This window comes from Seriola lalandi, unplaced genomic scaffold (assembly GCF_002814215.2).
Source record: "Seriola lalandi dorsalis isolate HSWRI2012SDOR001 ecotype SW California unplaced genomic scaffold, Sedor1 jcf7180002054764, whole genome shotgun sequence".
Taxonomy (NCBI): domain Eukaryota; kingdom Metazoa; phylum Chordata; class Actinopteri; order Carangiformes; family Carangidae; genus Seriola; species Seriola lalandi.
The window spans coordinates 332,740-356,976 of record NW_019525317.1 but is presented as its reverse complement, the minus strand read 5'-3'; the positions used below and the strand labels follow the sequence as shown (position 1 = coordinate 356,976).

Here is a 24,237-nt window from a genome sequence, read left to right as displayed (position 1 = left end):
GGTTCAAGTGGAGAGAAAACCGTCAAATTTCAAAGAGAAAGGGAGGTCCTCCTCGGAAAACAGGCAGAAAGAGGACTGAAAGTCAGAGGGAATGATTTGGAGATAGGACTGGTAGCCAGATCAGAGATATCGCAATGAAAAACACAAGTATTCAAGGGTAGACAGGATGAACCTCGAAATTTTAAGTTGTATATCAAAAGCGGAGCTGAACTCTTTGAAGCGCAGCAGTGATGTACTGGCAAGTGATGAATGTGATATTGACAAACTGCTAAAACATGGATCACTCTCATGGAGTGCTTCTTTCGAGAGTTAAACTTCAGTGGAGAGTCTTTGAAACAACATCCTTCTCTCTATCAGACGGTGTCGACTCAGAGCAGACCTTTGGTCTCGTCCTTGTATGTTCGCCTCCCGGGAGGAGCGCTCGAGACAGTTTGTTGACACTGTAATTGCAGGCCTTGAGGCTTGAATACAAATTTCAACAAACACACCGACGGCAAATATTCACCGTCACTGGTTTCCTCAAATGTGAACAATGAGCTACTGACACTTCCTGATCACATACGTCAATGTATTATGCAAAGAAATGCAGCGACAGTTATAATCAAACATAATGTAAGTGCTAGGTAGTTTCACACCTTATGTCACACCTGTGATTATATTATAGTTCCCACGTCATAGAATGGGTCCCACTTGCATGACAATAACTTTCTGTGTTAATTCACAGAACAGAGGTGTAGGATACAGATGCAAAAATATTTATTGTATAGGTTTGAGCTACAGGACGCCATTACAGCAATTTCCCCCTTGAAACAGAACATTTTCCTACACCCAGTTGTCGCCCATAAGAATCAATATTGTTAGCTGGTTTCTCAGTTTTAAATTTTATTAACTTTAACAACATTTATTTTATGAGTTAGGCAAATTACAAAATTAAATTGTTGGCTGTTGTCTGATAAACATGCATTGCAAACTGCGATATATGGTTTTGATGGGAGGATACCAACAGAGTGATAAATCTGGCAATAAAAAAATCTACTGCTTCTAGATGTCATGTCCCTTCGGTCTTGTCAATATATGTCTGTGTGTATGAATGTATTTTTGTAGGTTATGTATGTAATTTTATTTTTCTTCTTATATTTTATTATTATTATTATTTTTTTAATTTATTTATTTTTATTATTATTATTTATATTATTTTATTATTATTATTATCGTCAATACTTTCACTGTGTTCTTTCCCACAACACATTCTTATGTCTTGGGCCAACTGTCTTCCTTTGAAAATCCATTCTAATAATATTGTATCCCCTGAAATATTTCTGTTGGACTTAATGGAAATGAAAATAAAAATTTGATCGCAAAAAAAGAAATCTAGCGTCATCTGCCACGAAGCTTTTAGCGAGCTAACAGTGGGGCACTAGCTGACAGCTATTAGCTAGCAAAAAGTAAATAATAGTCAGAATCCTTTAGTCATATCCTTTAAAAAAAAATCACATTCATATCTTATTCACCTTAATCAGGATCTTCCAACAGTCATTGCTCAGCAGCAGCTTGTTCTTCCTGTCTGTGACATTACTTTAGCTCATGTTAGCTAACATAGCTTTTAGCTCAGCAGCCACGGAGAAGACTGAGAAACTGACATCCAATAATACCAAACCTAATTATACTGGTAGCAATAATGAGAGGAACAGTGAATTGGTCTGGTACTAATAATGATATGATAAGAGTGTATGGAAGGACTTGAGTAGAAAAACCTGGAATATCTGCAAGATCAAAGTACAGATCAACAACACGACAATATTGCTCGTATAGCAGAATTTCAGTCAAAGAGGATCAACAGAAGTAAATGCACTTCAGATTTGAAGTACATGAAGGACAGAGCCCCCAAAATCAGTTTGTGATTTCAGCAGCAGTTGAAAGCCTTGGTTTGAAAGCAACCACATCAGTCAAGCATCTCTGCTTCTCAGTGGGATGAGGAGGTAGTTGACTGGAAATTCTGCTTAATGGCATTCAAGAGAACCTAACACGTGTTCCTTTTCGCTTCCTTTTGAAAGAACAAAGGGGTAAGTCGCGGCACTGACTCCACTTGCTCCCCTCTGCCAGTTCTGTAACTCATCAAAAGACAAAAAAGCTAAAAGCCTGGAAAAAAAAATCTCATTACAAAGACTATTTCCCTGATCTGTGTGGTTCAGTGAGGAAGCAGATTGCATTTCAGCACTTCATTAATAAATGAGTATGTGAACAATGGCAGAGTGATGGCTCCATTGTCTTGAAGCCAAAGACTAAGGCACTCAGAATGCCAGAAGCAAGACAGTCATTATGCTGCCTGCACTTTTCAGCTCAGAACTGTATAGAAATAAGTTTGCATGAATTAACATTATCACTGATTAACACTGTGTTTGAGATCAAATTTACAGGTTTCCTGTGTTAGTAGTTAAATCCTTATCTTGGAAAAACTTTGTTCTGTCCATCTGTTTACTATCGGCCCCTCAAATGCACCAGAAAATGGCTGTAATTAGACTGAAATCTTCCACAAAGAAAGAGCTGTCATCTGTGGGGAAATGATGCATCTGCTGTGGACAGTGCTGAGTCTCAGGGAGGATAAAGGATGTCACTCTAACCTCTGAATGCACCAGAGCTGGATGAAATCTGACAGGGGGAAATTATTTGAGCAAAGATTAAAAAAGAGTGCGTAGGAAGCGGGGAAAGAAAGTGAGGCCTTGTTCTAGGTCAGAATACAAGCACAATGACTAAAAGAGGAAGGAGAGGATGATTTGTGGTGGGAGGAATGTCTGAACAGACAGCACAGACAGATTAAAGGAATCTGACAGCCTTGTGGTGGAAGGGATTTTTTTTTAAGATAGACTATCTCTCTGCAAAATTATTTCAATCTGTTACTTTTTAATCATGGTTTTAAGCAACAGCTTTGAAGTAGGGGATTTTGAGGGAATTGAGACAGCGGCACCTGTTGAAAAAAAGGGAAAAAAACTGTTGCCTTATTAAAAGCAGCCCCCTGGCCCCTGCAAATTCTCATTCAGCTCATGAAATGACTTTTAAAAGGCATAGAGGGTCTCCCATCAGAAAGCTCCTTCTTTAACTTCACATCTATATTTTTTCAGTCGTGATAGGCCTAGATAAAAGTGACTCGTAGTTTCCATTTATACAGTTTGACAGGGGATGAGTTCATTTTAGACTCCGCTCGTACTGGATCAATATGGGGCTTTTTGCATAATGTGTGACACTTTTGCTCACGGAAATGATGAAACTGATGCATGCTGAGCTTTAATCTGACTGGAATGGCACTCAGTAGTGCTCATACCCCGTCCAAGGCCAAACAATCCTACACACGTCTGTGAGATCCAGGTTGTCATCTGGATCTGCAAATTGTGCAAAGTCATAGATCTAAATAGACCATAAATACATCTGAATTTTTACATCCAGATCCAAATATTATTTACTGAGAAACTGATGGAAGTGTTGAAAAATCTCACAATGTTAGGGAAAGTGATAAGAAAATATTCCTGGAGCTGTCGCTTTAACCAGATTGGCACAAAACTTGTATGGGTCCTTCCCTGGCCCAGGACCCCTCCCTCCACCAAGTTTGATGCAAATCAGTTCTGTACTTTTTGCACAATCTTGCTGCCAAACACAAACAAACAAACAAACATGGGTGCAATAATAACCCCCTTGACGAAAATCAAGCAAAGATTCTGTCTTGGAAATTTATTTTTTCCTATCAAGCCAGAAAATGTTTGATTTGCCTTGTCAACACGTGCATCTTATACTTCAAAGCGCTCTGCAGCGAGACACTAACTTGTCGTTTACAAAGGAATAAACTGACTGTAGCCTTAACCTTTATCCTCCCTACTCATGATGTAATTCATCTCACTTCCAAACATTTATTCCAGCTCCGAGTCACGCAACATATTTCACCTTTCAAATGAAAACCCTCTCAATCTCTCTCGTTAATAAACACATTGCAATGCTCATTCTTCTCCACCTACACATTGTACGAAGCTCGCTGATTCTGTGCTAATGAGATACTTTTCATAATTAGCTTGAGATCTGTTTCCCAATCAGACAGACAGTGAGAGGCTAATTAATCACAGCACATTAGCCAGCCTGTATGTTTACTCATGTCTATTTGCTTTGTTTTACGGCAGTGGATGACTATGCAATATCGCCTGCTGTTTTCAGAGTAATGGGAAGCTGTTGGATTCAGAGAAGAACACCAAGGTCAGAGATAATTGATTTTTATTAATGCCTTGAGAGGTACAGGTTTGTAAATGCGGTAAAACTAGAAATCAGAAACATTGTTTGTTCAGGAGCAGGATGATTGCTGTCAGTCAGAACACAGGCGGGAATGCAAAGTACTCAGAGTGTGAGAGAAGGCAAACTGCATACGACACATCAGAGCCAACATAAAGGGTTTAACATGATTTATGCAGCATGAACGTGCGTGTGAGTGTGTGTGTGTGTGTGCGCATGTGTGTGTTTATGAGGTTTTATGAGCTTGTCTTACCCACCAGTGCTGCTGACTGAGCAGCGTGTGCATACGCGGGTCACCGGTGAGACATTAGCTCAGTGTTCAAACAAAATCCGCAGGGCTCCGGAGACCAGTAAAAGTGAAGGATTTACACATGAAAAGCGTGTTACGCCACGAGGAAATGTTGTATGTGTTTGCCGGCAACAGAAAACCAGGAGTGACTGACAACCAGCTAACCTGTGTCAAATAACAGCGTTCACCGCGGCTTTTGCCCATTAACCCTGCTGACCTGGCACTTTATAAGCCTACTCAGTACAGTGGTAGTAGCCTCCAACAAAAGACACTCCATCTTAATAATCTAATGGACCACTGAGCTGGTCTCACACATTATCCACTGCTATGGAGCTCAGAGTACACAGCCTCACTTGAAAAGGCAGCAGAGTGAATATTTCAGGATGTTCCTTACATTTGCACATTGTTCAAGTTTAGCTCCCGTTGTCAACGGAAGTGAATCACAGTTAGCACAACATAACTGTTATGAATTCACAGACCACTAAGAATCTTCCATATGCTTTTGTTACATTATAAAAGCAACTCTTACAGCTGTTCCCAACGCTCACGCTCCATCAAGGTGAAAAGTCTGTCGTCATCGAGAGGTAAACGTTGCTTAAATAAGTGGATAACGCTGCATTAATGCCAAGCGTCTTTCTAGGAAGACACTGATGATGTTGTGATAGTTTGTGAAGACAAAGACAGTGACGGAAACAGATAGCTCGGGAGAGTTCAAGCCCACTCTGAGCTTCAAAACGAGTCTACTGAGACCTATGGGTGACGTCACGGAGACTACGTCCATCTTTATACAGTCTGTGTGTTTTAGTTGCTTGACCGTGACCACACTGTATTTGCATAAATGGAAGAACAGATATTGTATGTATATTGAACTACATATATGGATATTGTAGAAATAATTCATTAAACGACAGCTGTTCAAAAACCTTAACATTAAACCTAATCTGGAGTTCTGCATAATCGCCCTGTATCCACACTGGCAGGTGTCAGGATTGTTTCTGTACCAAGCTGAAGCATCACTCTGGTACTTTTCACTTTTCTGGCACAATTTCAACAACATGACTCCATGTATAGCTGTCACTGGAATGGAAAAATTCAAGTTGATGACTGACAGTTCATGCAGGCACTTGTCAACTAATAAAACTATATGTTGTGACAGACTAGAAGCATATGCTCACAACAAGTTTTTCTCATAGCACATGTGACTCATGAATAAAAACAGTCCTGGGTGTAGTAGAAAGCTAAAGATGTCTGTTTTCTTGATGTTATCTTTTGCATATGGCTATATCACCTACCTTTTAGTATTTTATTTGTTTCTTAGGGCGAGACACCTGCATTTTGTCAGACATAGTCACGCATTCATGCATAAAACAATGAGTCTATCTATACCTGTACTTTTCACTCTTTCTGACATGCTGTCTCTGAGATTTTGAAGCTCATGAGCTGCTGCAGCGCTGCAGTGATGGCTGATGTCAGTCTTAGCCAAGCTTTCAGGCACAGCACTGCCACATTTCCTGTTGTTCCAGACCAGTGAGTGCGGTGACGGTTGCACCTTGCTCAGCAGTCCGAGACGATTACTGGACAGGTTTGGAGTTATGTAAAGGACAAGCAAAGGAAATAGTCTGGGCTTATCGGTATTTTTCTGCTGAATTAAACTGGATCTTGAGGTCCTTTCAGGTGAGCACAGATGGGAAATTCATTGTTTCAAATCGTGCATATTAATAAATAATCAACATTAAAATGTTTGCCAGATATACTGTATATATGTGCATAGAAATCACATCATTGAAATGTGTGCAGTGTTAATTATCCTGAAGCAGGTGGTGATTTTATGAGGTTATAAATGAATATAAAGGTGTTTTTTTTCCCCATCACCCATTGAGCAGCATGACCACCATCAGTCAGACATCACTTGTCAGTACCTTAAATGTACTGTAATTAAAACCTGGCCGGCCTAATAAATGAGGCTTAACCTCTACCTGAGCACTGCCCTGCCACGCCACCCCGGCTGTTCACTGGACGAGCGCAGGATTCACCTCTGCTAATTACTGGATAACTGTCTCTGCCCTGAACTGTATCTGCCTGGTTGGAAATCACTGTTTAGGGAGGTAAACACATGAGGGTGACTGGTGCTGTGTGTGTAGGTCTGTTGGCACAGCTCAAAAAGGTGCACAGGGACAGAGGTAAGATGCACAAAATATGTGGAATGTGGATGAGAGGAAATAAAAGAGGGAAGGGAGGTGATGTTAATGTTCTTGTTTGTTAATAAGTCTCATTTAGGAAATCCAGGAATACCCATGTGTTCTGCCTGCTGTGTGTGTGTGTGTGTGTGTGTGTTTGTGTGGGTGTGTGTGTGTGTGTGTGTGTCTCATTGTGTGGCTGTCAGTCTGTGGAGAGCCAGAGGACATATGCTGGTCAGCCAGCTACCCTCCCTACTGTCTCATCATTTTCTCTCTTTCTCCCTGTAGAGTGGCCATTACAGTGAGCCCCCTCAGGCCATGCCACAGCATATGCACACAGACACACACACACACATACACACACACAAACAATAAAAAAATGTTTTTAGTAAGCATACACACATGCACATTAACACACACATACACACACAAACACTTCATCTCCATCCATCCATCCAGCCCAGCTCGAGGGCCTGTGTGAGTGGGCTCCAGCCCCCATGCTGCAGCCCCATGCATGGGCCTTGGCCACATTAGCAGCCTGGCGGGAGATAGGCTGGCTGGGCTCGCCAACAGCCTCCAGCTAACGTCCTCCCACAAGAGCTGGCACCCTTTAGACGAGCTGGAATGGTCACAAAGTGGGAAGAATCTAATCCGGTTTGACTTTTTTTTTTTTTTTTTTTGCAGTGTCCTCAACCACCATGGGCCTTATTTGGGCCACTCTCCACTCTAAATAAATATGAAATATGAGTCCTGTATGTGGATATGTGCTTACTGGGAATTATTGGATTAAATGGTTGCAGCACAGAGGAGTAGCACTAAGAAAGAAAAAAAAAGCTGTGATGCAGCAGTTCTACTACATGAAGCCTATTTAAGCTCCTTCGGCGTGATATCACATCACATCACATGACAGCTTAATATGGTTTATATCCTTATTGTAAGTAAAATCCTGCAGCTACGCTTCCCTGTGAGGATTAACACCTGAGTCATTGTTAACTGCCTCCACTTGGTCTGAGTTTTCCCGCCTTTACCGCTGTCGCTTAGTCTCCGGTTAACAATCACTAGGACTGAGATGTACCGTACCTGCGTAGGGGATGGGGGCGTCTTTGTCCAGGGCCACCAGCGGAGGATCCAGCAGAACGATGTCAGTGTTTTCAGTGATCACCCCATGGTATGATGTCTCAATCCACGGCTTGTGTTTATTCACTGCAGAGACAGGAAGCAAAGTGTGAGATGTCAGTGAAATACTTGTGCTACAAGGTACAACAGAAGAGTCAGTCTTAACGCACTGAGATATACATCTTCAATTTCACTTCCCCTGTAAAGCTGTCCACAGGTAAATGATTTAGACATGCACACTCACAGACAAATACAGTGTGCAGAACCACAAATACATGCACATTTCACTCCCTTCTTAGCAAAGCTCCTCCAGCCTCAGCTTCAACAAGACATTCTTATTTTGCTAATCTCCCCACCACCACCTCTTCTCTCTCTTTTCTTCTCTTCTTGCTCAAACATCCCCTGCAGGTTTCAAAGCACCAGTGCCATGCTTGATCAATGACCACCACTGTGCTGCCAGTAGAAAACTGTATCCAGGGCCAAGTCTAAACAAAGTTCATGTGCTGAGGGCCTGATTAAGGGCCATAATTGAGTAACGGCCCCCTGGGCTGTGTGTGGCACCATGCCGGCCCACTTGCCATTTCTTCCCCCATCTTACAGTCAAAAGAAGAGGAAGAAAGGAGTTCTGGAAAACAATTGCAACCCTCATGTCCTTCTTAGTGCATTTTAGCTGGGCCAGAAAAATTACAATTACACTTCGGGCTGCTTTTGAAAGTTCAAGTTCAAATTGATGGATTGAAAATGACACAAAGCAAAGCTGTAATTTAAGGTCCCCTGAGAAACATCGCTTAAAAAAATACATATTAAATGCTTGAAATGAAGTGCACAAGCAATAATTACTCTCCATTCAGCGAAAAAGAAATCCGAAGACTGTGGATTCATCCTAAGTGGGCCCGCTAATCAAACTACCATTGTTACAGACCCCCTCAATTATTCCCTGAATGCCAGTAAAAGCCACTTGGCAACGCTCAAATGTACTCTTTCCAAACAACCCAAACAGACAAACGTTACACCAGACGTCACACTCATTTATAATGCGAGAACAAAAAGAACACTTGTGTTGTTGCTGTTGTGAAACAAATGCAGCTGCATTTTATTTTATTCTCATCATTTCCAGACAATGTTTTCACTGCTCTTAAAATCTAATTAGTGATTTCTAATCAAGTGACATAGGAGGTGCGTCTGCAGCTGCCAGACAGTGGAAGAACTAGTTCTGTTTTGATTAAATAAATAAATGTATATTGACTTATTTGTGTTGAGGAGGAAAACAACCATCCAAATATACCATCTAAATTGGTGGTATAATGACGTCCTTTATAGTCACAATAATCTGTCTGCTGCAGCATTAAGTCTGACTGTACAGAGCACCAGCAACCAGTGGAAACACATTAACACCGTATGGTCACACTGTGCATGAAAATGAGTTAGCAAGCATGAAGAAAAAACGAAATATTTAGCTAAAAGTAATGAATGGTTGAAATAAACAGCCAAAATGAAAGCGACATGAATTTAGTTTTGTTTGTTTTCCTTCTGGAAATTGTTTTTGTGTCTGTGGCAAAGCTCAGACATTAGAGTTAAATACACTGGACAAAAATATAAACACAACACTTGTTTCTGGCTCCCACTTTTTTATGTTAAAATGAAAGACTTTTTCAAAGCGCAGAAAAAGACATCTTTTTCTAAAGTTTTCTTCACAAATGTGTTTAAATGTGTTTAATGTGTTAGTGAGCACTTTCCCTCCATCAAGATAATCCGTCCACCTGACAGGTGTGGCATATGGAGATAGTGATTACACAGCATGATTATTGCACAGGTGTGCCTCAGGCTGGTCACAATAAAAGACCACATTAAAATGCGCAGTTTTATTTTGAAAAAAAAAAAGATTTATAAGGTACTGAAGTGAGGATTTCACTTGACTTGCGCTACAGATGTGCATTTTTTTTTTTTTTGTGGATCAGAAAATAGTTCAGGATCTGGTCTGACCAGCATCTGTCTCATCCAGAATACAACACATCTCCTCGGTCAGAGTCGATCAGGTTGATTATTTGGACCCGTCCTCGTCAACGGCAGGAACCGGATCACACCGTCGTGCACGCAGATCCAGTGTGTGTGTGAGTGTGTGTGGGTGTGTGTGTGTGTGTGTGTGTGTGTGTGTGTATCCTTTGTGTTTATAGAAAAAGTCTTAGATTTTTTATTTCAAATGGGAGAAAAAACATGAGTGACGCTTTTATATTTTATTCAGTGCAGATAAATGGTTGAAAGATTCAGCTTCTGTCACTTTAAGTGTATGAAAAATTACCATCACACTTTTTGTCGTGAACCTCAACATCCACTTATATCAACACATTTGCGACGTTAGATTTTTTTTTTTTTGGACTTTGTATATTAACAGCAGCAAACAGTAAAAACACCTAGAAAGATATTGTGAGTGTGATAAAGGGACCAACTGGATTGTTTTGTTATTACGTTTTTGAGGACTGGGTAGCAGCAAAAAGCTAGTGAGACCTGGGGAAAACATGCAAACACTCCAGAGATACATATTCATGAGTGTCAGCAGAAAGCATGGCTAAGAGCCCTGATACAGTCAGAGGAGATCATTTACAGGGGAAGAGAGATAGGAACACATTAGTCTATTAGGACGTGATAAATATGCATTAGTTTGCTGCAGCAGTGAGGGGTAAAATGATAGGCCTACTGGATTTCAAGTTTAAATGCCAAACCATGTCATTTTGAGAATGAATAGCTTGCTGACGCTGCTGTTCAGGAATTTCAAGGGGAAACATGATGCATATGCGTCATCGCTGCCAAAGCTACGAGCTAAGAGACACACAAACCTGTCGAAAAAAGGATCTTTTGTGGGTGTTTTGTGGAACATATTGTGATACGGAACAATTAGCACACGCGGCTCTGGAGCTAAACAGCAAGAACCTGGGAAGTGCGTTATCGTAAAGAAAGATAGAAAGCAAAAAATTTGAAAGCAGCTGAAAAAAAAAAGCTAATCTGCTGCTCCGACTTGGGACAAGTGCACAACCCCAATAAATGTGTAATACAGGGTATAACACTATTTGAGCAGAATGCGTGACAGCTAATGAGGAGTCTGGAGAATTGAAGGCACACAGCTAAGGAGCACTCTTGACCTTTAAATCCTTGAAGCATTAATGCTGCTCACCGTGACTACTTAGCAGAGGCAGGCTGACCTAAATGTTCCGTTATCAGCATAACCAAAACATTTTTTTATTGTGATCCAGCTGCAACGCCTCGATACAGCAGCTTTCTCTCAACCGACACAACTTATATAACGATAGTGGGAGACAACTGAAAAGCACATTCTCCACATCGGCGACCTTTGTGATATCGCTGGTGCACAAGCTCGGGAGCATCTTTCCATCAGTCAGCGTGACCTAGCTACAAGTTAACGACATCTCAAAGCCTCGCTGGTCTGTGTGTGTGTGTGTGTGTGTGTGTGTGTGTGTGGGGGGATGGAATGGTTTTTCACCAGGAGTGATGAGGACATTAAAGGAATCGCTGCAGTTTCCCGATGGGGTGCCACCTACATGTCAACCCCACCCCTAACCCAGGACTGCAGCTCATCCAATCTCTGGCGAGAAATACAACGCTGACGGCGTCTTAATAGAATGGGGAGCGTGTACTGACAGCTTGAGACATGCCCTCGAGTCATTATCACAGAATGGATGGATATGCTTCCCTCTTCTTGCAAATAATGCTGACTATCAGAGGTTGAAGAGGGGTGGAGGGGGAAGGTGGGAGTGGAGATATGAGCCAGACCATCAGTTCCAGAGGTTCCTAGGGGAAACATTGAAGCCACTTAGTGATAGTTCCCTCCTCATTCCTCAATGGCCACTCGAATCAAAGCTAAACACAGTTAATCCACTCATCAATATAAAGGGAATATGACACCACGCACTGCCAAAGCTCGTCTCTCATCATTTCAGTCTGCAGGTATCGTCAGAAAGAAGCACTCCTCACACTTGCTCTCTTTGCTAAAAAAAAAAGTCTTCGAGCCACGTTGTTGCGGTAACCACGCACACCGATGAGAAGATTTGTCCTTTTGACACTTTGATTGAACTCTGCTGCGCTCATCTACACCTCAGCCTTCAGGCTTCAGACATCCTCTAATAGGATGTGTGCTTAAAAACAAAAAAAAAAAATCAGTAAACACACACACACACACACACACACACACACACACACACACACACACACAAACACACACATGGGAAAAAAAAAAAAACCAAGCCTGAGCAGCACTCCGAGTGACCCCAATTTTTAAAAGCAAACACCTTCATTGGCTACTAAAAGCACTCGGTAAATGGCAAGCGATAACCCCTGTTTGTGAATGGAGGGAGGTCGACTTGCCGGCTTCTTAAGGCTGAACATGACTAGCTGAGACGCAAGGACTTTTAACATCGTGAGGACAGAGCAGGAATAAAACACACCATTTTCTCTTTTATATGTTAACAAGCAGAGGAAACTGCTCTTACCAGACTGTTGTGTTTTCTTATTTGGACCTGAGCTGTGATTCAAACACCATGACCTTTTGCCATTGTGTCACACGGGGAAAGCAGCAGGGTGAAATTAGTTAACTGGCTTCCAGGCAGACTAGACAAAATTATTTTTACTTTATATACTATCTCTCGGAAAGCCCGTAACCTTATTTTAACCTTTAACTTTATTTTTTCTTCATTTCTTTTAATAAGAAGCAACTTTTACTGCCTTCAGCTGCACTATATTCTCTGCTCTGGCAACTAAATTAATAAAATGTATTACTCATGTGTTTCAATAATAACCACAGCCTTGTAATTTTGTCTTCTCACAAATGAGTGGAGTTAAAGGCCACTGAATCATTTTTGTTCTTCAAATCCATTTAATTATGGGGTTTGAGGGATACACTTATCAAACCTGTACAGGCTAATATAATCAGGTTGTGTGACAGCTGAGAGGTGAACGCTGGAGCTCGGCTGCCCTTTACCGCTGACTGCTGGTCAGCAGAACTATCTCCCTCCGTCATTTCACTGTCAATTAAAGCAAGAGTCCTGGGTTTGACTTCAGGCTCTGAGCATGGCAGAGGCGCTATAATGGCTGATTAATCTCTGACCAGGCAAAGGTGTGCCACCGTAACTGTGCTGACGGGTGCCACCTTTTACGGGGCGGGTGCCGCAATCAGAACAGGCCCCCGGGGGGACAAGGGAGGAAGAGAAACAGTTGTAATTAAAAAGAAATTTGTAGGAAATTAAACTCTGATTGATAAGGTCAACAAAAGGGGCTGTGATGAATACATCAGCATAATGAAAAGTAAACGTAGCAGAGACAGTCAGCCATTACTGCAACCAACAGGCAATTACAGCTACATGGCAAGCTGGGAGCTGCTGCCAGCGCCGAGAGGCTCAGAGATGTCCATCAGCAGGTCACTGCAAATTATCCAGATACATCCCCGTCTCTGCTAACGTCGAGCTGGCGTCTCAGCTCTCTTTTTTTCTTCCCACTCAACCACTTCATCGTTGCAGTGATGCGTGTCTTCTTTGACCCTTAGAGATCCTCGGTCTGCAAGCTAATAAAACTGACATTACACTGTGCATGAAATTTTTATTTTGACTGCTAATTTATGAAATATATTAGCTGAGCTTTATGGATATTAAAGGTGTACTACAGTGATTTACTGCTGCACTTCCATGGAGCTGATGGATTCAGAGGAGACAGATTAAACACAGGAGGACGGTCAAAAATAGCTGCAGTCAAACTCCCATAATGCAATCATTTTGTTAGACCTTCCCAGCTGAATGCTAACATCTTTTAAACTCATCAACGTTGTTTTCTGACTGTAGAAAGACGTTATACAAATGTTGTTGCTGGTTGAGTACTACTCCTCCTGACAGGTAACCTCTTCTTTATGTGTAAAATCAGTGCAATTTAAACAAATTTTCTCAAGAAATGCCCATTCTCTTATTGAGAAGTGATCCTCTGAACGGGGCTTAAAGCAGTGAAGTCCATTTCTGGGTCAATATGTTTCTTAATAAATCAGTTTCTACATTTCATTCCTAAGTATTGCAGCGTGGTCTAGTAAGGGAACTCTTCTCCACTATGCACTTATCACCTAATAGGCAAAAATAATAATGAATATAGTCAGTCTTTTTTCATTTTACATTATATGACCAGAAATTCAGAGTTTAATGTGCTGGATAAATGGAGGGAAATTTTACGAAATTGAAAAGAACAGATACTAATTTCTGAATGAAGTGGAGGCTGAGTGACAGAAATGTTATTATTATAATAGCAAGTGATCAAACAATGGAATTTGACAATAACTTGTTTCTGGAAAGCAGGATCTTGAAAGCAGATGAGAAGTGACTCTCGGCTCATTTTACCATCACACCAATGTTTGCGACGTTAAATACGACAAAGGAACCAAAGTGAAGATCAAACTGCAGCAGCTGCCAAAGCTCAACAAATAAATATGAGAAAGGCTTTATGCGCTTGGGTAGAATACAAGTGAGTTCATTACTCAGTCAGAGCATACAGAAAAGAAAAACTGTGTTCCTGCCAAAACACCTGGGTCACACTGAGGCCGCCCCTCCACAGTGCGTCTCAGACACTGACACCCTGACCTCTGCTGTGCTTGTTGCAGAGCTCCTTCTGTCGTCCTCTCATCTCAGAACAGCGTCTGGAGGACACACGACGGAAACTCAACTCCACACTTTCATGCCATCTTAAAAAATAACAAAACTCACCTCACGTCCTTCGCTGAGATGTAATTGAAAATCATGACGTGGCCGGGAAATAATTCACCTGTTGCACCCAGTTTGACCTTTTTGGTTTTTTTTTGGATTTAGTTTCTTGCGATTATGAGCTGTTCGTAGCCCCTGGCAGGGTGAGATAAAGCAGGATCACTGTGCTTTTTTGAGTTTTGTTTAGAGTGGAATAACCTAACAATTCACCCTGTATTTGCCCTAGGTGTGCATAAATGTGTAGGTGTGTAAAACGTACAACATAAGCTTGCGCATCTCTGTGAATGTGTGTTTGTGTGGCTTTTCTGGCCCACGGCAGGTTGTGCATTCTGGCCCTGATCCAAGTGCCTGGTGCCTAGTGTGTGTGTGTGTGTGTGTGTGTGGTAACACGCGGCAGGGTGGTGGTGGGGGCGGTTCAGTGGCCGGTTGGAGAGTAGAGCAGTGTTGCAGCAGGACCCCGAAGCATCTGAGCCTGACAAATGCAAAGCAGCGAGGGCAGACATCAGCCTGTGACACCACCCAGGGAGCGCAATGACCACAGGAAACAAAACACACAAACAGCCGAGCTCAAAGGCTGGCAGGCAGAAAAATTGATAAAGGTGTATTTATGGTCTCTTCCATATAGGTTGTTTGTCCCTATCATCTGATGCGACCCATAGACGCATCACCTGAAATGGCGTCATGGTCACAATAATTGATGTTACCCGACTTCCTCCTTTGCTCCCATCATAATTACAATGGCTGCTAGAGGTTGCCTAAAAATAAACTATGGGTTGTAATGAGCTGCTGGCACAGACGACCCGTGGTGTTGTTTTTTTTAAGAGGAGGACAGTCTCGGCTGTGCATTACTGTTGATGGGAAAGAAATGCTGAGAGGAGCCAAACGCTGCCACACATATCAAAGTTCCCCTTTATTTGCACCTCTGTGAACAATGGCATTTTTGTTTTGACATTTTCTCCCTTCTGCCCCTCAACATTGTCCCTGCAGCAAAATGGTAGAGCTCACACAAAGGTCAGGCTTTTATCATGAGTTTGTTTTCCATCCACCTTGGCTGACGTACAACCCCCCCACCCGCTCCGGAGTAAGAATAGAGCAAAGAGGAGCTGGAGAAAGAGAGAGGCGAATGGGATAAAAAAGCACTATACAAATTGTCTGAGTTTGCCTCTTGTGCCTTAAGAGAGTGCAGCGGTGTTACTGTATGTGTTGCTCCTCTTTCAGACGGGGACTTATTAACCTGCAGATAGGTAAAAGGCTGACTGCATAGTCACTCTGCTGCCCCCCCCCCCCTCCATTTCCCCGGGGGAAGAGTGAAAAAAACAAAGTGAGTGATCGAGATGTAGGAGTGTTATGCATTACGTTAGACACAAAAAAAAAAAAATTGAAAGCATCCATCCAGATGACCGGGAGTGGATGTATAGGAGCTGAGAATGCACTTTCACTGCCATTACCATCATGACCCCTCTTTATCAAATGGTTTCATAGTCACAAATGTTCCCTCTGTGCGTCATTTGAGAGCCATTATCGTGGTCCATTCTTGTACGTGCAATTTGAGATATGGCATTTACGGCCTCCTGCTTCTCTTTCACACACATGCGCCGGGAGTATGTCAAGAGAGACACCTACACAGCTAAGTACTGCCAGAGTTTGAAAAGCTATAATAAAACATTAGACGGTACAGGCTATGATGGTGCATTTATCTCAAAATCCGCATATTTGGAACTTGTTTGTACAGTTTTTTCATATTTTAGCACCAACTGAGCACAAGTAACTGTGAAACTGTGGCATTTCTTAGTCGAAGCGCCAAACTAATCTAATTTCAATAATAATTAGGTCTAGTTAGTGGATTTCTCCTTGGGTTGATGGCGGTTAGGGTGTCATAAACATCAACCTACTTTCAGTTTGTCAAGTCAAATTAAAAACTGTTTCATTGTCAGTTTCATCCACCGGTGTTGACATTTCTGTTTGGATTGAAATGGATTCTGGCTTTGGCTCTGGCCCAAGAAGATAACATCCTCATTCTTCTTAATCCTGCCTACCTCAGCTTTGTAGTCAGGACTAATATTAAAGTGTAACTGCACTCAGTCTAACAATCCTGCGCGCACTGACAACATACGCAACCCTGACGTGTAATATGTGTAATTAGAACTAAAAGTAAAATCATTGTACTGTTCTCTCTCTCTGTTTTTTTTTTGTTTTTTTTTGGTACATTGCACCAGAGGCTGAAATCACCCTAAAACACCACCCTGATTCCTTCTACATGTAGCTGGGAGTATGCACTTAAATCTGGGGCGACCATAGATTGTAAATAAAGATGGACAAAGCCTCTGTGACATCAGCCATAGGTTTTCTGAAGAGCGGTTTGGAAGCTCAGAGCGGGCTTTTCCACCATCGCTATCTTGGCAGCGCTTGACTCCACCTACTTCCCAGCTAATCCAAAAATGGTCAAAGAGGTGGGGCTTGTGTGCAGCCGAGACTTCAGCCAGTTTGTGGCAAGCACGTCGCCCACCTGTCACTTAAAGCAGCCCCGCCCCCAATTATACAGAATTTTAAGCCTGGATAAAATTCAAAAGGGTGAATGATATAAAAATTCACTCTGTACAGTTGTCAAAGGAAAATTAGCAATAGAGACCAAAACTGTTTTTATGTACCAGGCTGTAAACATGTTTATTTGTGCTGTAAATAAACATATAAGCATTTTAACGCCAGCTTCATGTGGCCATTTGAGGAACTGCAGTTTTTGCCACTTCCATGTTGGCGTCATGTTTCAGCCCCGCAGGTTGCTGCTTGGTGGGGACACTGTAACTGGGTCTTATACTACTGAGGAGTTACTTTTTAAACAACTGAAAAAATAGCAGATGTGTGCGACAACTCTGAGATCTGAAACCAGGCCAATTCAAGTCGAAATTGTTTTTTGTTTTTCTTTATTATTTTGACTTTTCTGATCCACCTGTGTGTGTTTCTATGAGCTGCTATGATGTCTGAGAGGGCAGTGACATTTAACAAGGGCAGAGGTGAACAGGAAGGTGCCAACAACAACAACAACAACAACAACAACAACAACAACAACATCCCTGCCCTTTTTATTCTTCAGTTTTGGTGCTTTGTGATGGAGCTGGAGGCAAGTGACACTTTGTTTTTCATTATTTATGAGCTTTTTCCCTCAATTTACTTTTGCACAAATTGCATATTAGAATAGGTGGGTGTACGTGCATGTACAGAGAGAAAACTAAAGATGTAGAAAACCCTGAAGATAAAATGGCCACAGTTAAACACTCCCGCTGATTCAAACCTCTTCTACTCTCCCTTGAGGCTCAGTAAGAGTCTCTTGTTTGTGCATGTCCATGTGCATGTGTGTTTGTGTGTGTGTATTGGTGAACAAGGAGTCAGTGTGAGAGACGGGTTCTCAGGTCTTTTTGATCCCTGCAGAATTTTGTTCTGGTCAGTTTATGCGGCGCCTCCGGCCAGCTGTGAAACAGGGGGTTGAAAACACACTGAGCAAATAAAGGTGTCGACGGTGTAATCCTTTTAGAATGGCTGGGCTTTTGAAGCGAAGGCCGCCGTCTTATGGAACTTGAGGTGCACTATGCACAGTAATCTGGTTACAGAAACGCACGTGTGTGTGTGTGTGTGTGTGTGTGTGTGTGTGTGTGTGTGTGTGTGTGTGTGTGTGGCTACTTGTGCATGTGTGTGACTGATGAAACACTTAACACATACAGCAGCAGGTCCTGGAGAACAATGTGTCCTTGTGTCTCTTTTTATATAGTCGACTTTATCCGTCTTTTTCCTTCTTTTTTTTTCTATTGATCTTTACATTCATTTTACTTCAGTCTCCTCTCCTCCTCCTCTACCCTTTCATCACTCAAATATATCCAAGCCCACTCTTATAAGCTCTCACTCTTTTCATCTTAGTTGCTTAGTTATGCCATGAACACCCCCCCCCATCACACACACACACACACACACACACACACACACACACACACACACACCCTTAAGTTCTCAATAGCACTTAGTCCCCCGTGTTTCTAAGACTGTGTTCCTGATTCCTCCTGGCAGTCCATTCCATTTTGCCTCTCTCTATCTTTCTCATATCACTCTAAAAATCGAAGGCAAGTGGGCAAGGAGATGTGATGAGAGGAAGAGAGTATCCCTACTGGGACTCTCTCTGGACCTCTGTAAAACACACACACACACACACAGCACATGCACACGCACGTCACACACACAAAAGTAGTTCATCTCTCCTCATCCTGGAGGGATGGAGGGAGGGAGGGGAAAAGAGAGAGACAGCCTGGAAACTAAGACTTGTAATTTCTTCTCCTCCCCCAAGTGCCACTTATTTCCCAAAACAGATAATGCAGAGGAGAGAGCGAGAGAGAGAGTGGAAGTGGGGGGTGGGGGGCGTGAGGTTACAGGAAGAAATAGATTCCAGTTTAACGATGGTGGGATTTGTGGAGCACGCAGAGGGAGCGGACCTGTACTGGTGCTTCCTGTAACGATGGTGACATGTATGAAAGTGAGAGAGCAACGTTTGGGGAGATTGTTCTACTGGTCACCTGCTGAGTGACGGGAATAAACATACTTCATGTGTCTCCCCGGGAGACGATTGAATAAGTCCAACATCTCAGACAGTTTGCCTCAGTCCACTGTCACCGACGATAAAGAAACTCAGCGGATGAATATGTGTTTCTCGAAAATAAACTAGACAAACCAGACATAATGAACCGTATAGTGAAGGACACTTTGACTGTATGAAGCTGCAAGTTATATAATGATGAAAAAATATTTTTTTTAAAGATGAGGAAGGAGACAATTGTTAAAATTTATTGATGGAATCCAGCTTGTACTTTCAACAAAATAGGGACGAGCTCGTCTTCAGTGGTCTAATGATGAAAGCGCTACATATTTAATGCAACAGTCTGTTTCAAAGAAAGTGTGAATAGTACTTTGGATAATAATGTTGGTTATTGATGTTAAGCACCCGCTGCCTGTTGCACCAACTGCAAAGCTCGGTTGCAACTAGTTAGTTTCAACCTAAACTCTCCATTCTGTTCACTATAGATTAAAAACGTGCAGCAGGTTACTGTGACCCATGGTTACGTTTTGTTGTTGGACGACTGATCGCGGCCGCAGTAATTATGACAGGAGCAAAGGGGAAAGTGATTCTCATGTGAAACTAAGAGTTTATGTTTTTTCTCTTATCCACGACTGCTCGACAAATTCAACCACATTGTCACTATTGTAACCATGACAACAAAGATCGTCTAATGATGAGGAAGTACTTATTTTGTTACCATTTAGTAGTTTTTGTGCCTTAACCTAACAAAGCCATGACCATTATTATAGTAACCGTGGCGACAAAGGTGGGTATACCCTTCTCTGTACAGTCCGTTTGTTTATTATTGTAACCATGACGATAAAGGTCCTGTCCGCCTGATGCCGTAGGGGGCACCATTTCAGGAGACTCCTATGGGTCGCATCAGAGGGTGGAAAACAACGACGTCATGTCCACTACCTCCCTGATGACCAAAGCTTCTGTTGTACTTCCTTTTGTTTGTTTTATTGAGATGCAAACGGGGGAATCGCACGTATACAGCAACAAGTCGTCCAAATGAAACAACAACACACCTTGTTTCTCCTTTAGAGCAACACACAGAAGTGCTTTCTGCTCTGACTCATGATGTGACGGCGCCGTGGTTTATAGACAAAAACATCTTGGCTACTTTTAGGAAAACATCATGATTTAGGTTGAAATCTTGATTAAGGTTAGATGACATTCATCGTCATGGTTGCCATTATAATAATAATAATAATAATAATAATAATACTGATGATATTAGCTTAGACTTGTAATTCAGCTGTATGGTGCAACCGCTTTTGACCAAGTTAAAACTTTAGCTTAGGTGCAACAGTCTGCAGAGCCACACACTTGCAAGCCGGTCAAAGCTCTGAAATCCTTTTTTATTTGTAGATTATTGGTTCATTAATTGTAGCGATGCCCTGATGGTTCATTGGGCCAATGAAAGGAAAAATAAAACAGTCAGAGGGAACATTAAGTAACTTGCCTCTAGTCAAAGGAAATGGACAGGCTAATAGAAACCGGGCCCTAGAAAAAACAGGAAAACTAGGAAAAACACACAGTAGATTAATAACCACACGTACCACTTTCATCCTACATCGTACAGAACTGAATCTTTAAACCCAAGCCGTGTGTTTCACCTGTCCAGGAGAGTATTTTTTTCCGTAATGGGTTGAACCTGAAGAGCAGCAGTTCATGACCATGCAGCCCCGACTGTGAACCATGAGAGCAGAGAGGCCTAGAGGGCAGCAACGCACATGAAAGGGAAAAAATGCTTCAAACACGATTTAACCCCCACCAATCTGAGAAATATATGCTCGGTCACACACACACACACACACACACACACACACACACACACACACACACACACACACACACACACATAAACACTAAGGAAGTAGCCAATCGGGCTTAGCTGTTGGATATGTGCTCTGGACATGTCTGACATACTGACAACTACTTTCCTCTCTGAAGGAGATGAAGGCAGGAGGAGAGTTATCACCTCCCAGGAGACTGATCAAGGAGATACACATGAAGGCACAGGAACACTTGCATGTGAGCGAGTTGATCCTTTCATGCTGTTAGTGTGTGTGTGTGTGTGTGTGTGTGTGTGTGTGTGTTGAGCAATAACTTGACAGTGATATGGGCGGCCTCGTGGAAGGTGCAACAACATATAAACATTCCAGAAAGTTGACTGTAGATCCAGTAAAAGAAAAAGAAAATAAAGCTAAAATAAACACAATAGCACACACCCACGGTCCCCACTTATAGTTCACTTACATTCAGGAAATTCTGACAAACGTTTATTGTGCCATTCCTCCCACTGACCGCCACTCTTCATTTCACGGTCTAGGTCAGCACCCTGGGTTCAGCCTGCTGTGTTTGGCACTTGCACAAGTTTTAAAGCAATCATTCATTCAGGGAAAAAAAAAATTGTGCATTTCAATATCCTCTCAACCTCTTTTTAACCCAGCCAAAGTTCAAGTGGCTATTTTTTTTGTTTCCATTATACTGAAGCCAAACAGAGCTAGGGAGAGAAACACATTGTTTATTGCACATAATTTCCTGAAAAGTCGCACTTTGTTGTTTCGGGCAGGAAATTAATTCAGGTGGAAAACATATGTGGGTTCAATGGATCTGTTTTGTGGTGTATTGTATTGTAGGTGCGCTGGAAAAGGCACCTAGCTTGTAATACAATGTAAAACAAGCTTCCACCATTTCACAGCACCGAGGCAAAAGCATGTTACCCGAGCGCAGCCCCATTATCCCTCTCACCCCTCATTTCTGTCTTATTTAGCCTTGAGATCTGTGTTTTGTTTGGTTTTGTTGTTTTTTTTAACCGGTGGAGCTGGCGAATAAAAAGCCAAACGGCTGGTCGCCAGAAATGGAACAGCGCCGGCTGGTGAGTAATGGGAGAGTCGGCGGTATGTACCAGGGAAGTGATTTGGGCTCTTTTTGTTGCTCTGCACTGTGTTGGTAGCCTTGACTTGAAACAAAGAGACTCATCAGCAGCTAGTGGAGCAACAGTCCTCTACACATCTCACACACAAACACACACACACACACACACACACACACACACACACACACTGAGCTGCGGAAGAAACCACACAACCATAAAAAACACAGACACACAGATGAGGATATGTATAAACCCTGTTTAAAACTGCAACCGACCGTCAGCACCTTCAGTCATTAAGATGAAAGAAGCGATGGTTTCAAACGAGGGATGAACTGGAGACAACATAGGTGGGCTCAGCGATTAGATGCCGTCTCTGTGGGGGATAGTGATTCTCCGGTAACTGTGAGTTCAGACGTGCAAACACACCCACACATAAATACTACATGCATACTAAGAAATTCATTCAGATCATGCAACAGGCACATTGCATAGACACAAGTTCCCTGGCACAGAAAACAACACACCACATGCAAGCACACTCTGGATCACAGTAACTGTGCTCCAGCTGAAGGTTAGCCGGAGCTTCATCATTTGGAAAAGATAACACACTTCAATCAATCAATTAAACCTTTCATACTGGTTAGTGCACTTCACTGTTCTTTACACACAACTGATAAATACAGAGTCAATGAGACACTAATGCTCACCAAATAATAAAAGAAAAAATATAGCGATAAAGGAAATGTGAATAAAAACGGAAAAACGAAAAAAGTAATTAAATTGACAAAACAGGTGGAAACAGAAAACGAATAACAGCCAGAAAACATTCTTTTACAGATATCAACACTTTTAGCTGCTATCGTGCCTGGACAGGCTCTTCCAAATTATATACGACTGTGACAATAAAATTCATTTTGGAGAACATTTCAGCAGTTTAATATCTATTACATTCATTTAATTTTGGTTGGCGTATTTCTGAATATTTCTCAAACCTTGACAGATTAAATTCTACATTTATTTATTTGTTTCTAATTAAAATATAGTAGGCCAATTTGAAGACTTTGGCGATAACGCTTTCAATTAATTGATAATTTAATTGGATTATATTTATGTAGTTTTGGTCACTGCTTCTATTGGTTGTGACAACATTAAACTCAAGGTGTGGGAACATGGCGACGTCACGCAACAAGTTTTGATTTGTCAAGAAAAACAGTGAAGGTTGATTATGTAAACCTGGGGGTTGGATCATAATCTGCCTTCACAGACGCGAAAGGGTCACAAGATATGAAATCATAGAAGCTAAAGTTTCAAACTTTGCTCAGTTCTGGTATTTTTCTTTGTCTGGGCTCTAAAACATATTCAAATAAGCCAAATCTAAAAGATTTTTGGAGGTAAAGCAAAGTGAAAACTGTGCGTTTGAAAGTAGGGGAAGTACAGTTTGTTCAGATCAAACCAGGAAGTTGGTCTATAAACTGTAATCTCTAATTGGCCGGGCTACCAGCACTCTGCAACCTCTGCAGCTTAGTCAGAGAGTATATTACTATTATTACTAATGAAAATGATGGCAGCAAAGCTGTCGGCCGGCCGGGACCTTTCTGTGTGCAGTTTTAATGTTGCATGGGTTTCCTCCGGCTTCCTCCCACAGTCTAAAGACATGTTAGGTTAATTGGCGACTCTACATTATACATGTGCGAATGTGAGCGTAAATAATTGGTTGTCTCTTTATGTCAGCCCTGTGATAGACTGGAGACCTATCCAAGGTGTACCCCACCCTCTCCCAATGTCAGCTGGGATTGGCTACAGTGAGCAGTTTGGCTAATGAATGAATGAATGAATGAATGACAAATGACGTCCAAAACTGAAAAAATAGACCTAAGGTGTCATCATCCTCAAGATAAACAAGATTATAACAGACAAACACAGACGAGCATGAGTAGCTGCAGAGTCTGCAGCGAGGGAGAAACAGTGCCGTGGCTGTGGAGGGATTAGTGAGCGAGAGCACACAGGCTTAGATGCTACTTTTCTTGCACTCTCTGAATAGTCCCACATATGGCATTTGGCTCTTTGTCCCACATGACCAGTTGGCTAGCTCAGAGGCCAATCATTTCTGACCCACTGCGACAGACTGCTGGCTGGCTGGCTGGCTGGCTGGCTGGCTG

General features: G+C 42.0%; 1 protein-coding gene across 1 annotated transcript in view; it reads right to left on the bottom strand.

Annotated features, from left to right (window-relative positions):
* The window catches only part of LOC111668877 (calsyntenin-2), a 251,382-nt gene that overhangs the window by 150,652 nt on the left and 76,493 nt on the right, over positions 1 to 24,237 (bottom strand). The window contains exon 2 of the mRNA XM_023425028.2: positions 7,816 to 7,938. Coding sequence (XP_023280796.1) covers positions 7,816 to 7,938 — 123 coding nt within the window. The remainder of the gene's footprint in view (positions 1 to 7,815; positions 7,939 to 24,237) is intronic.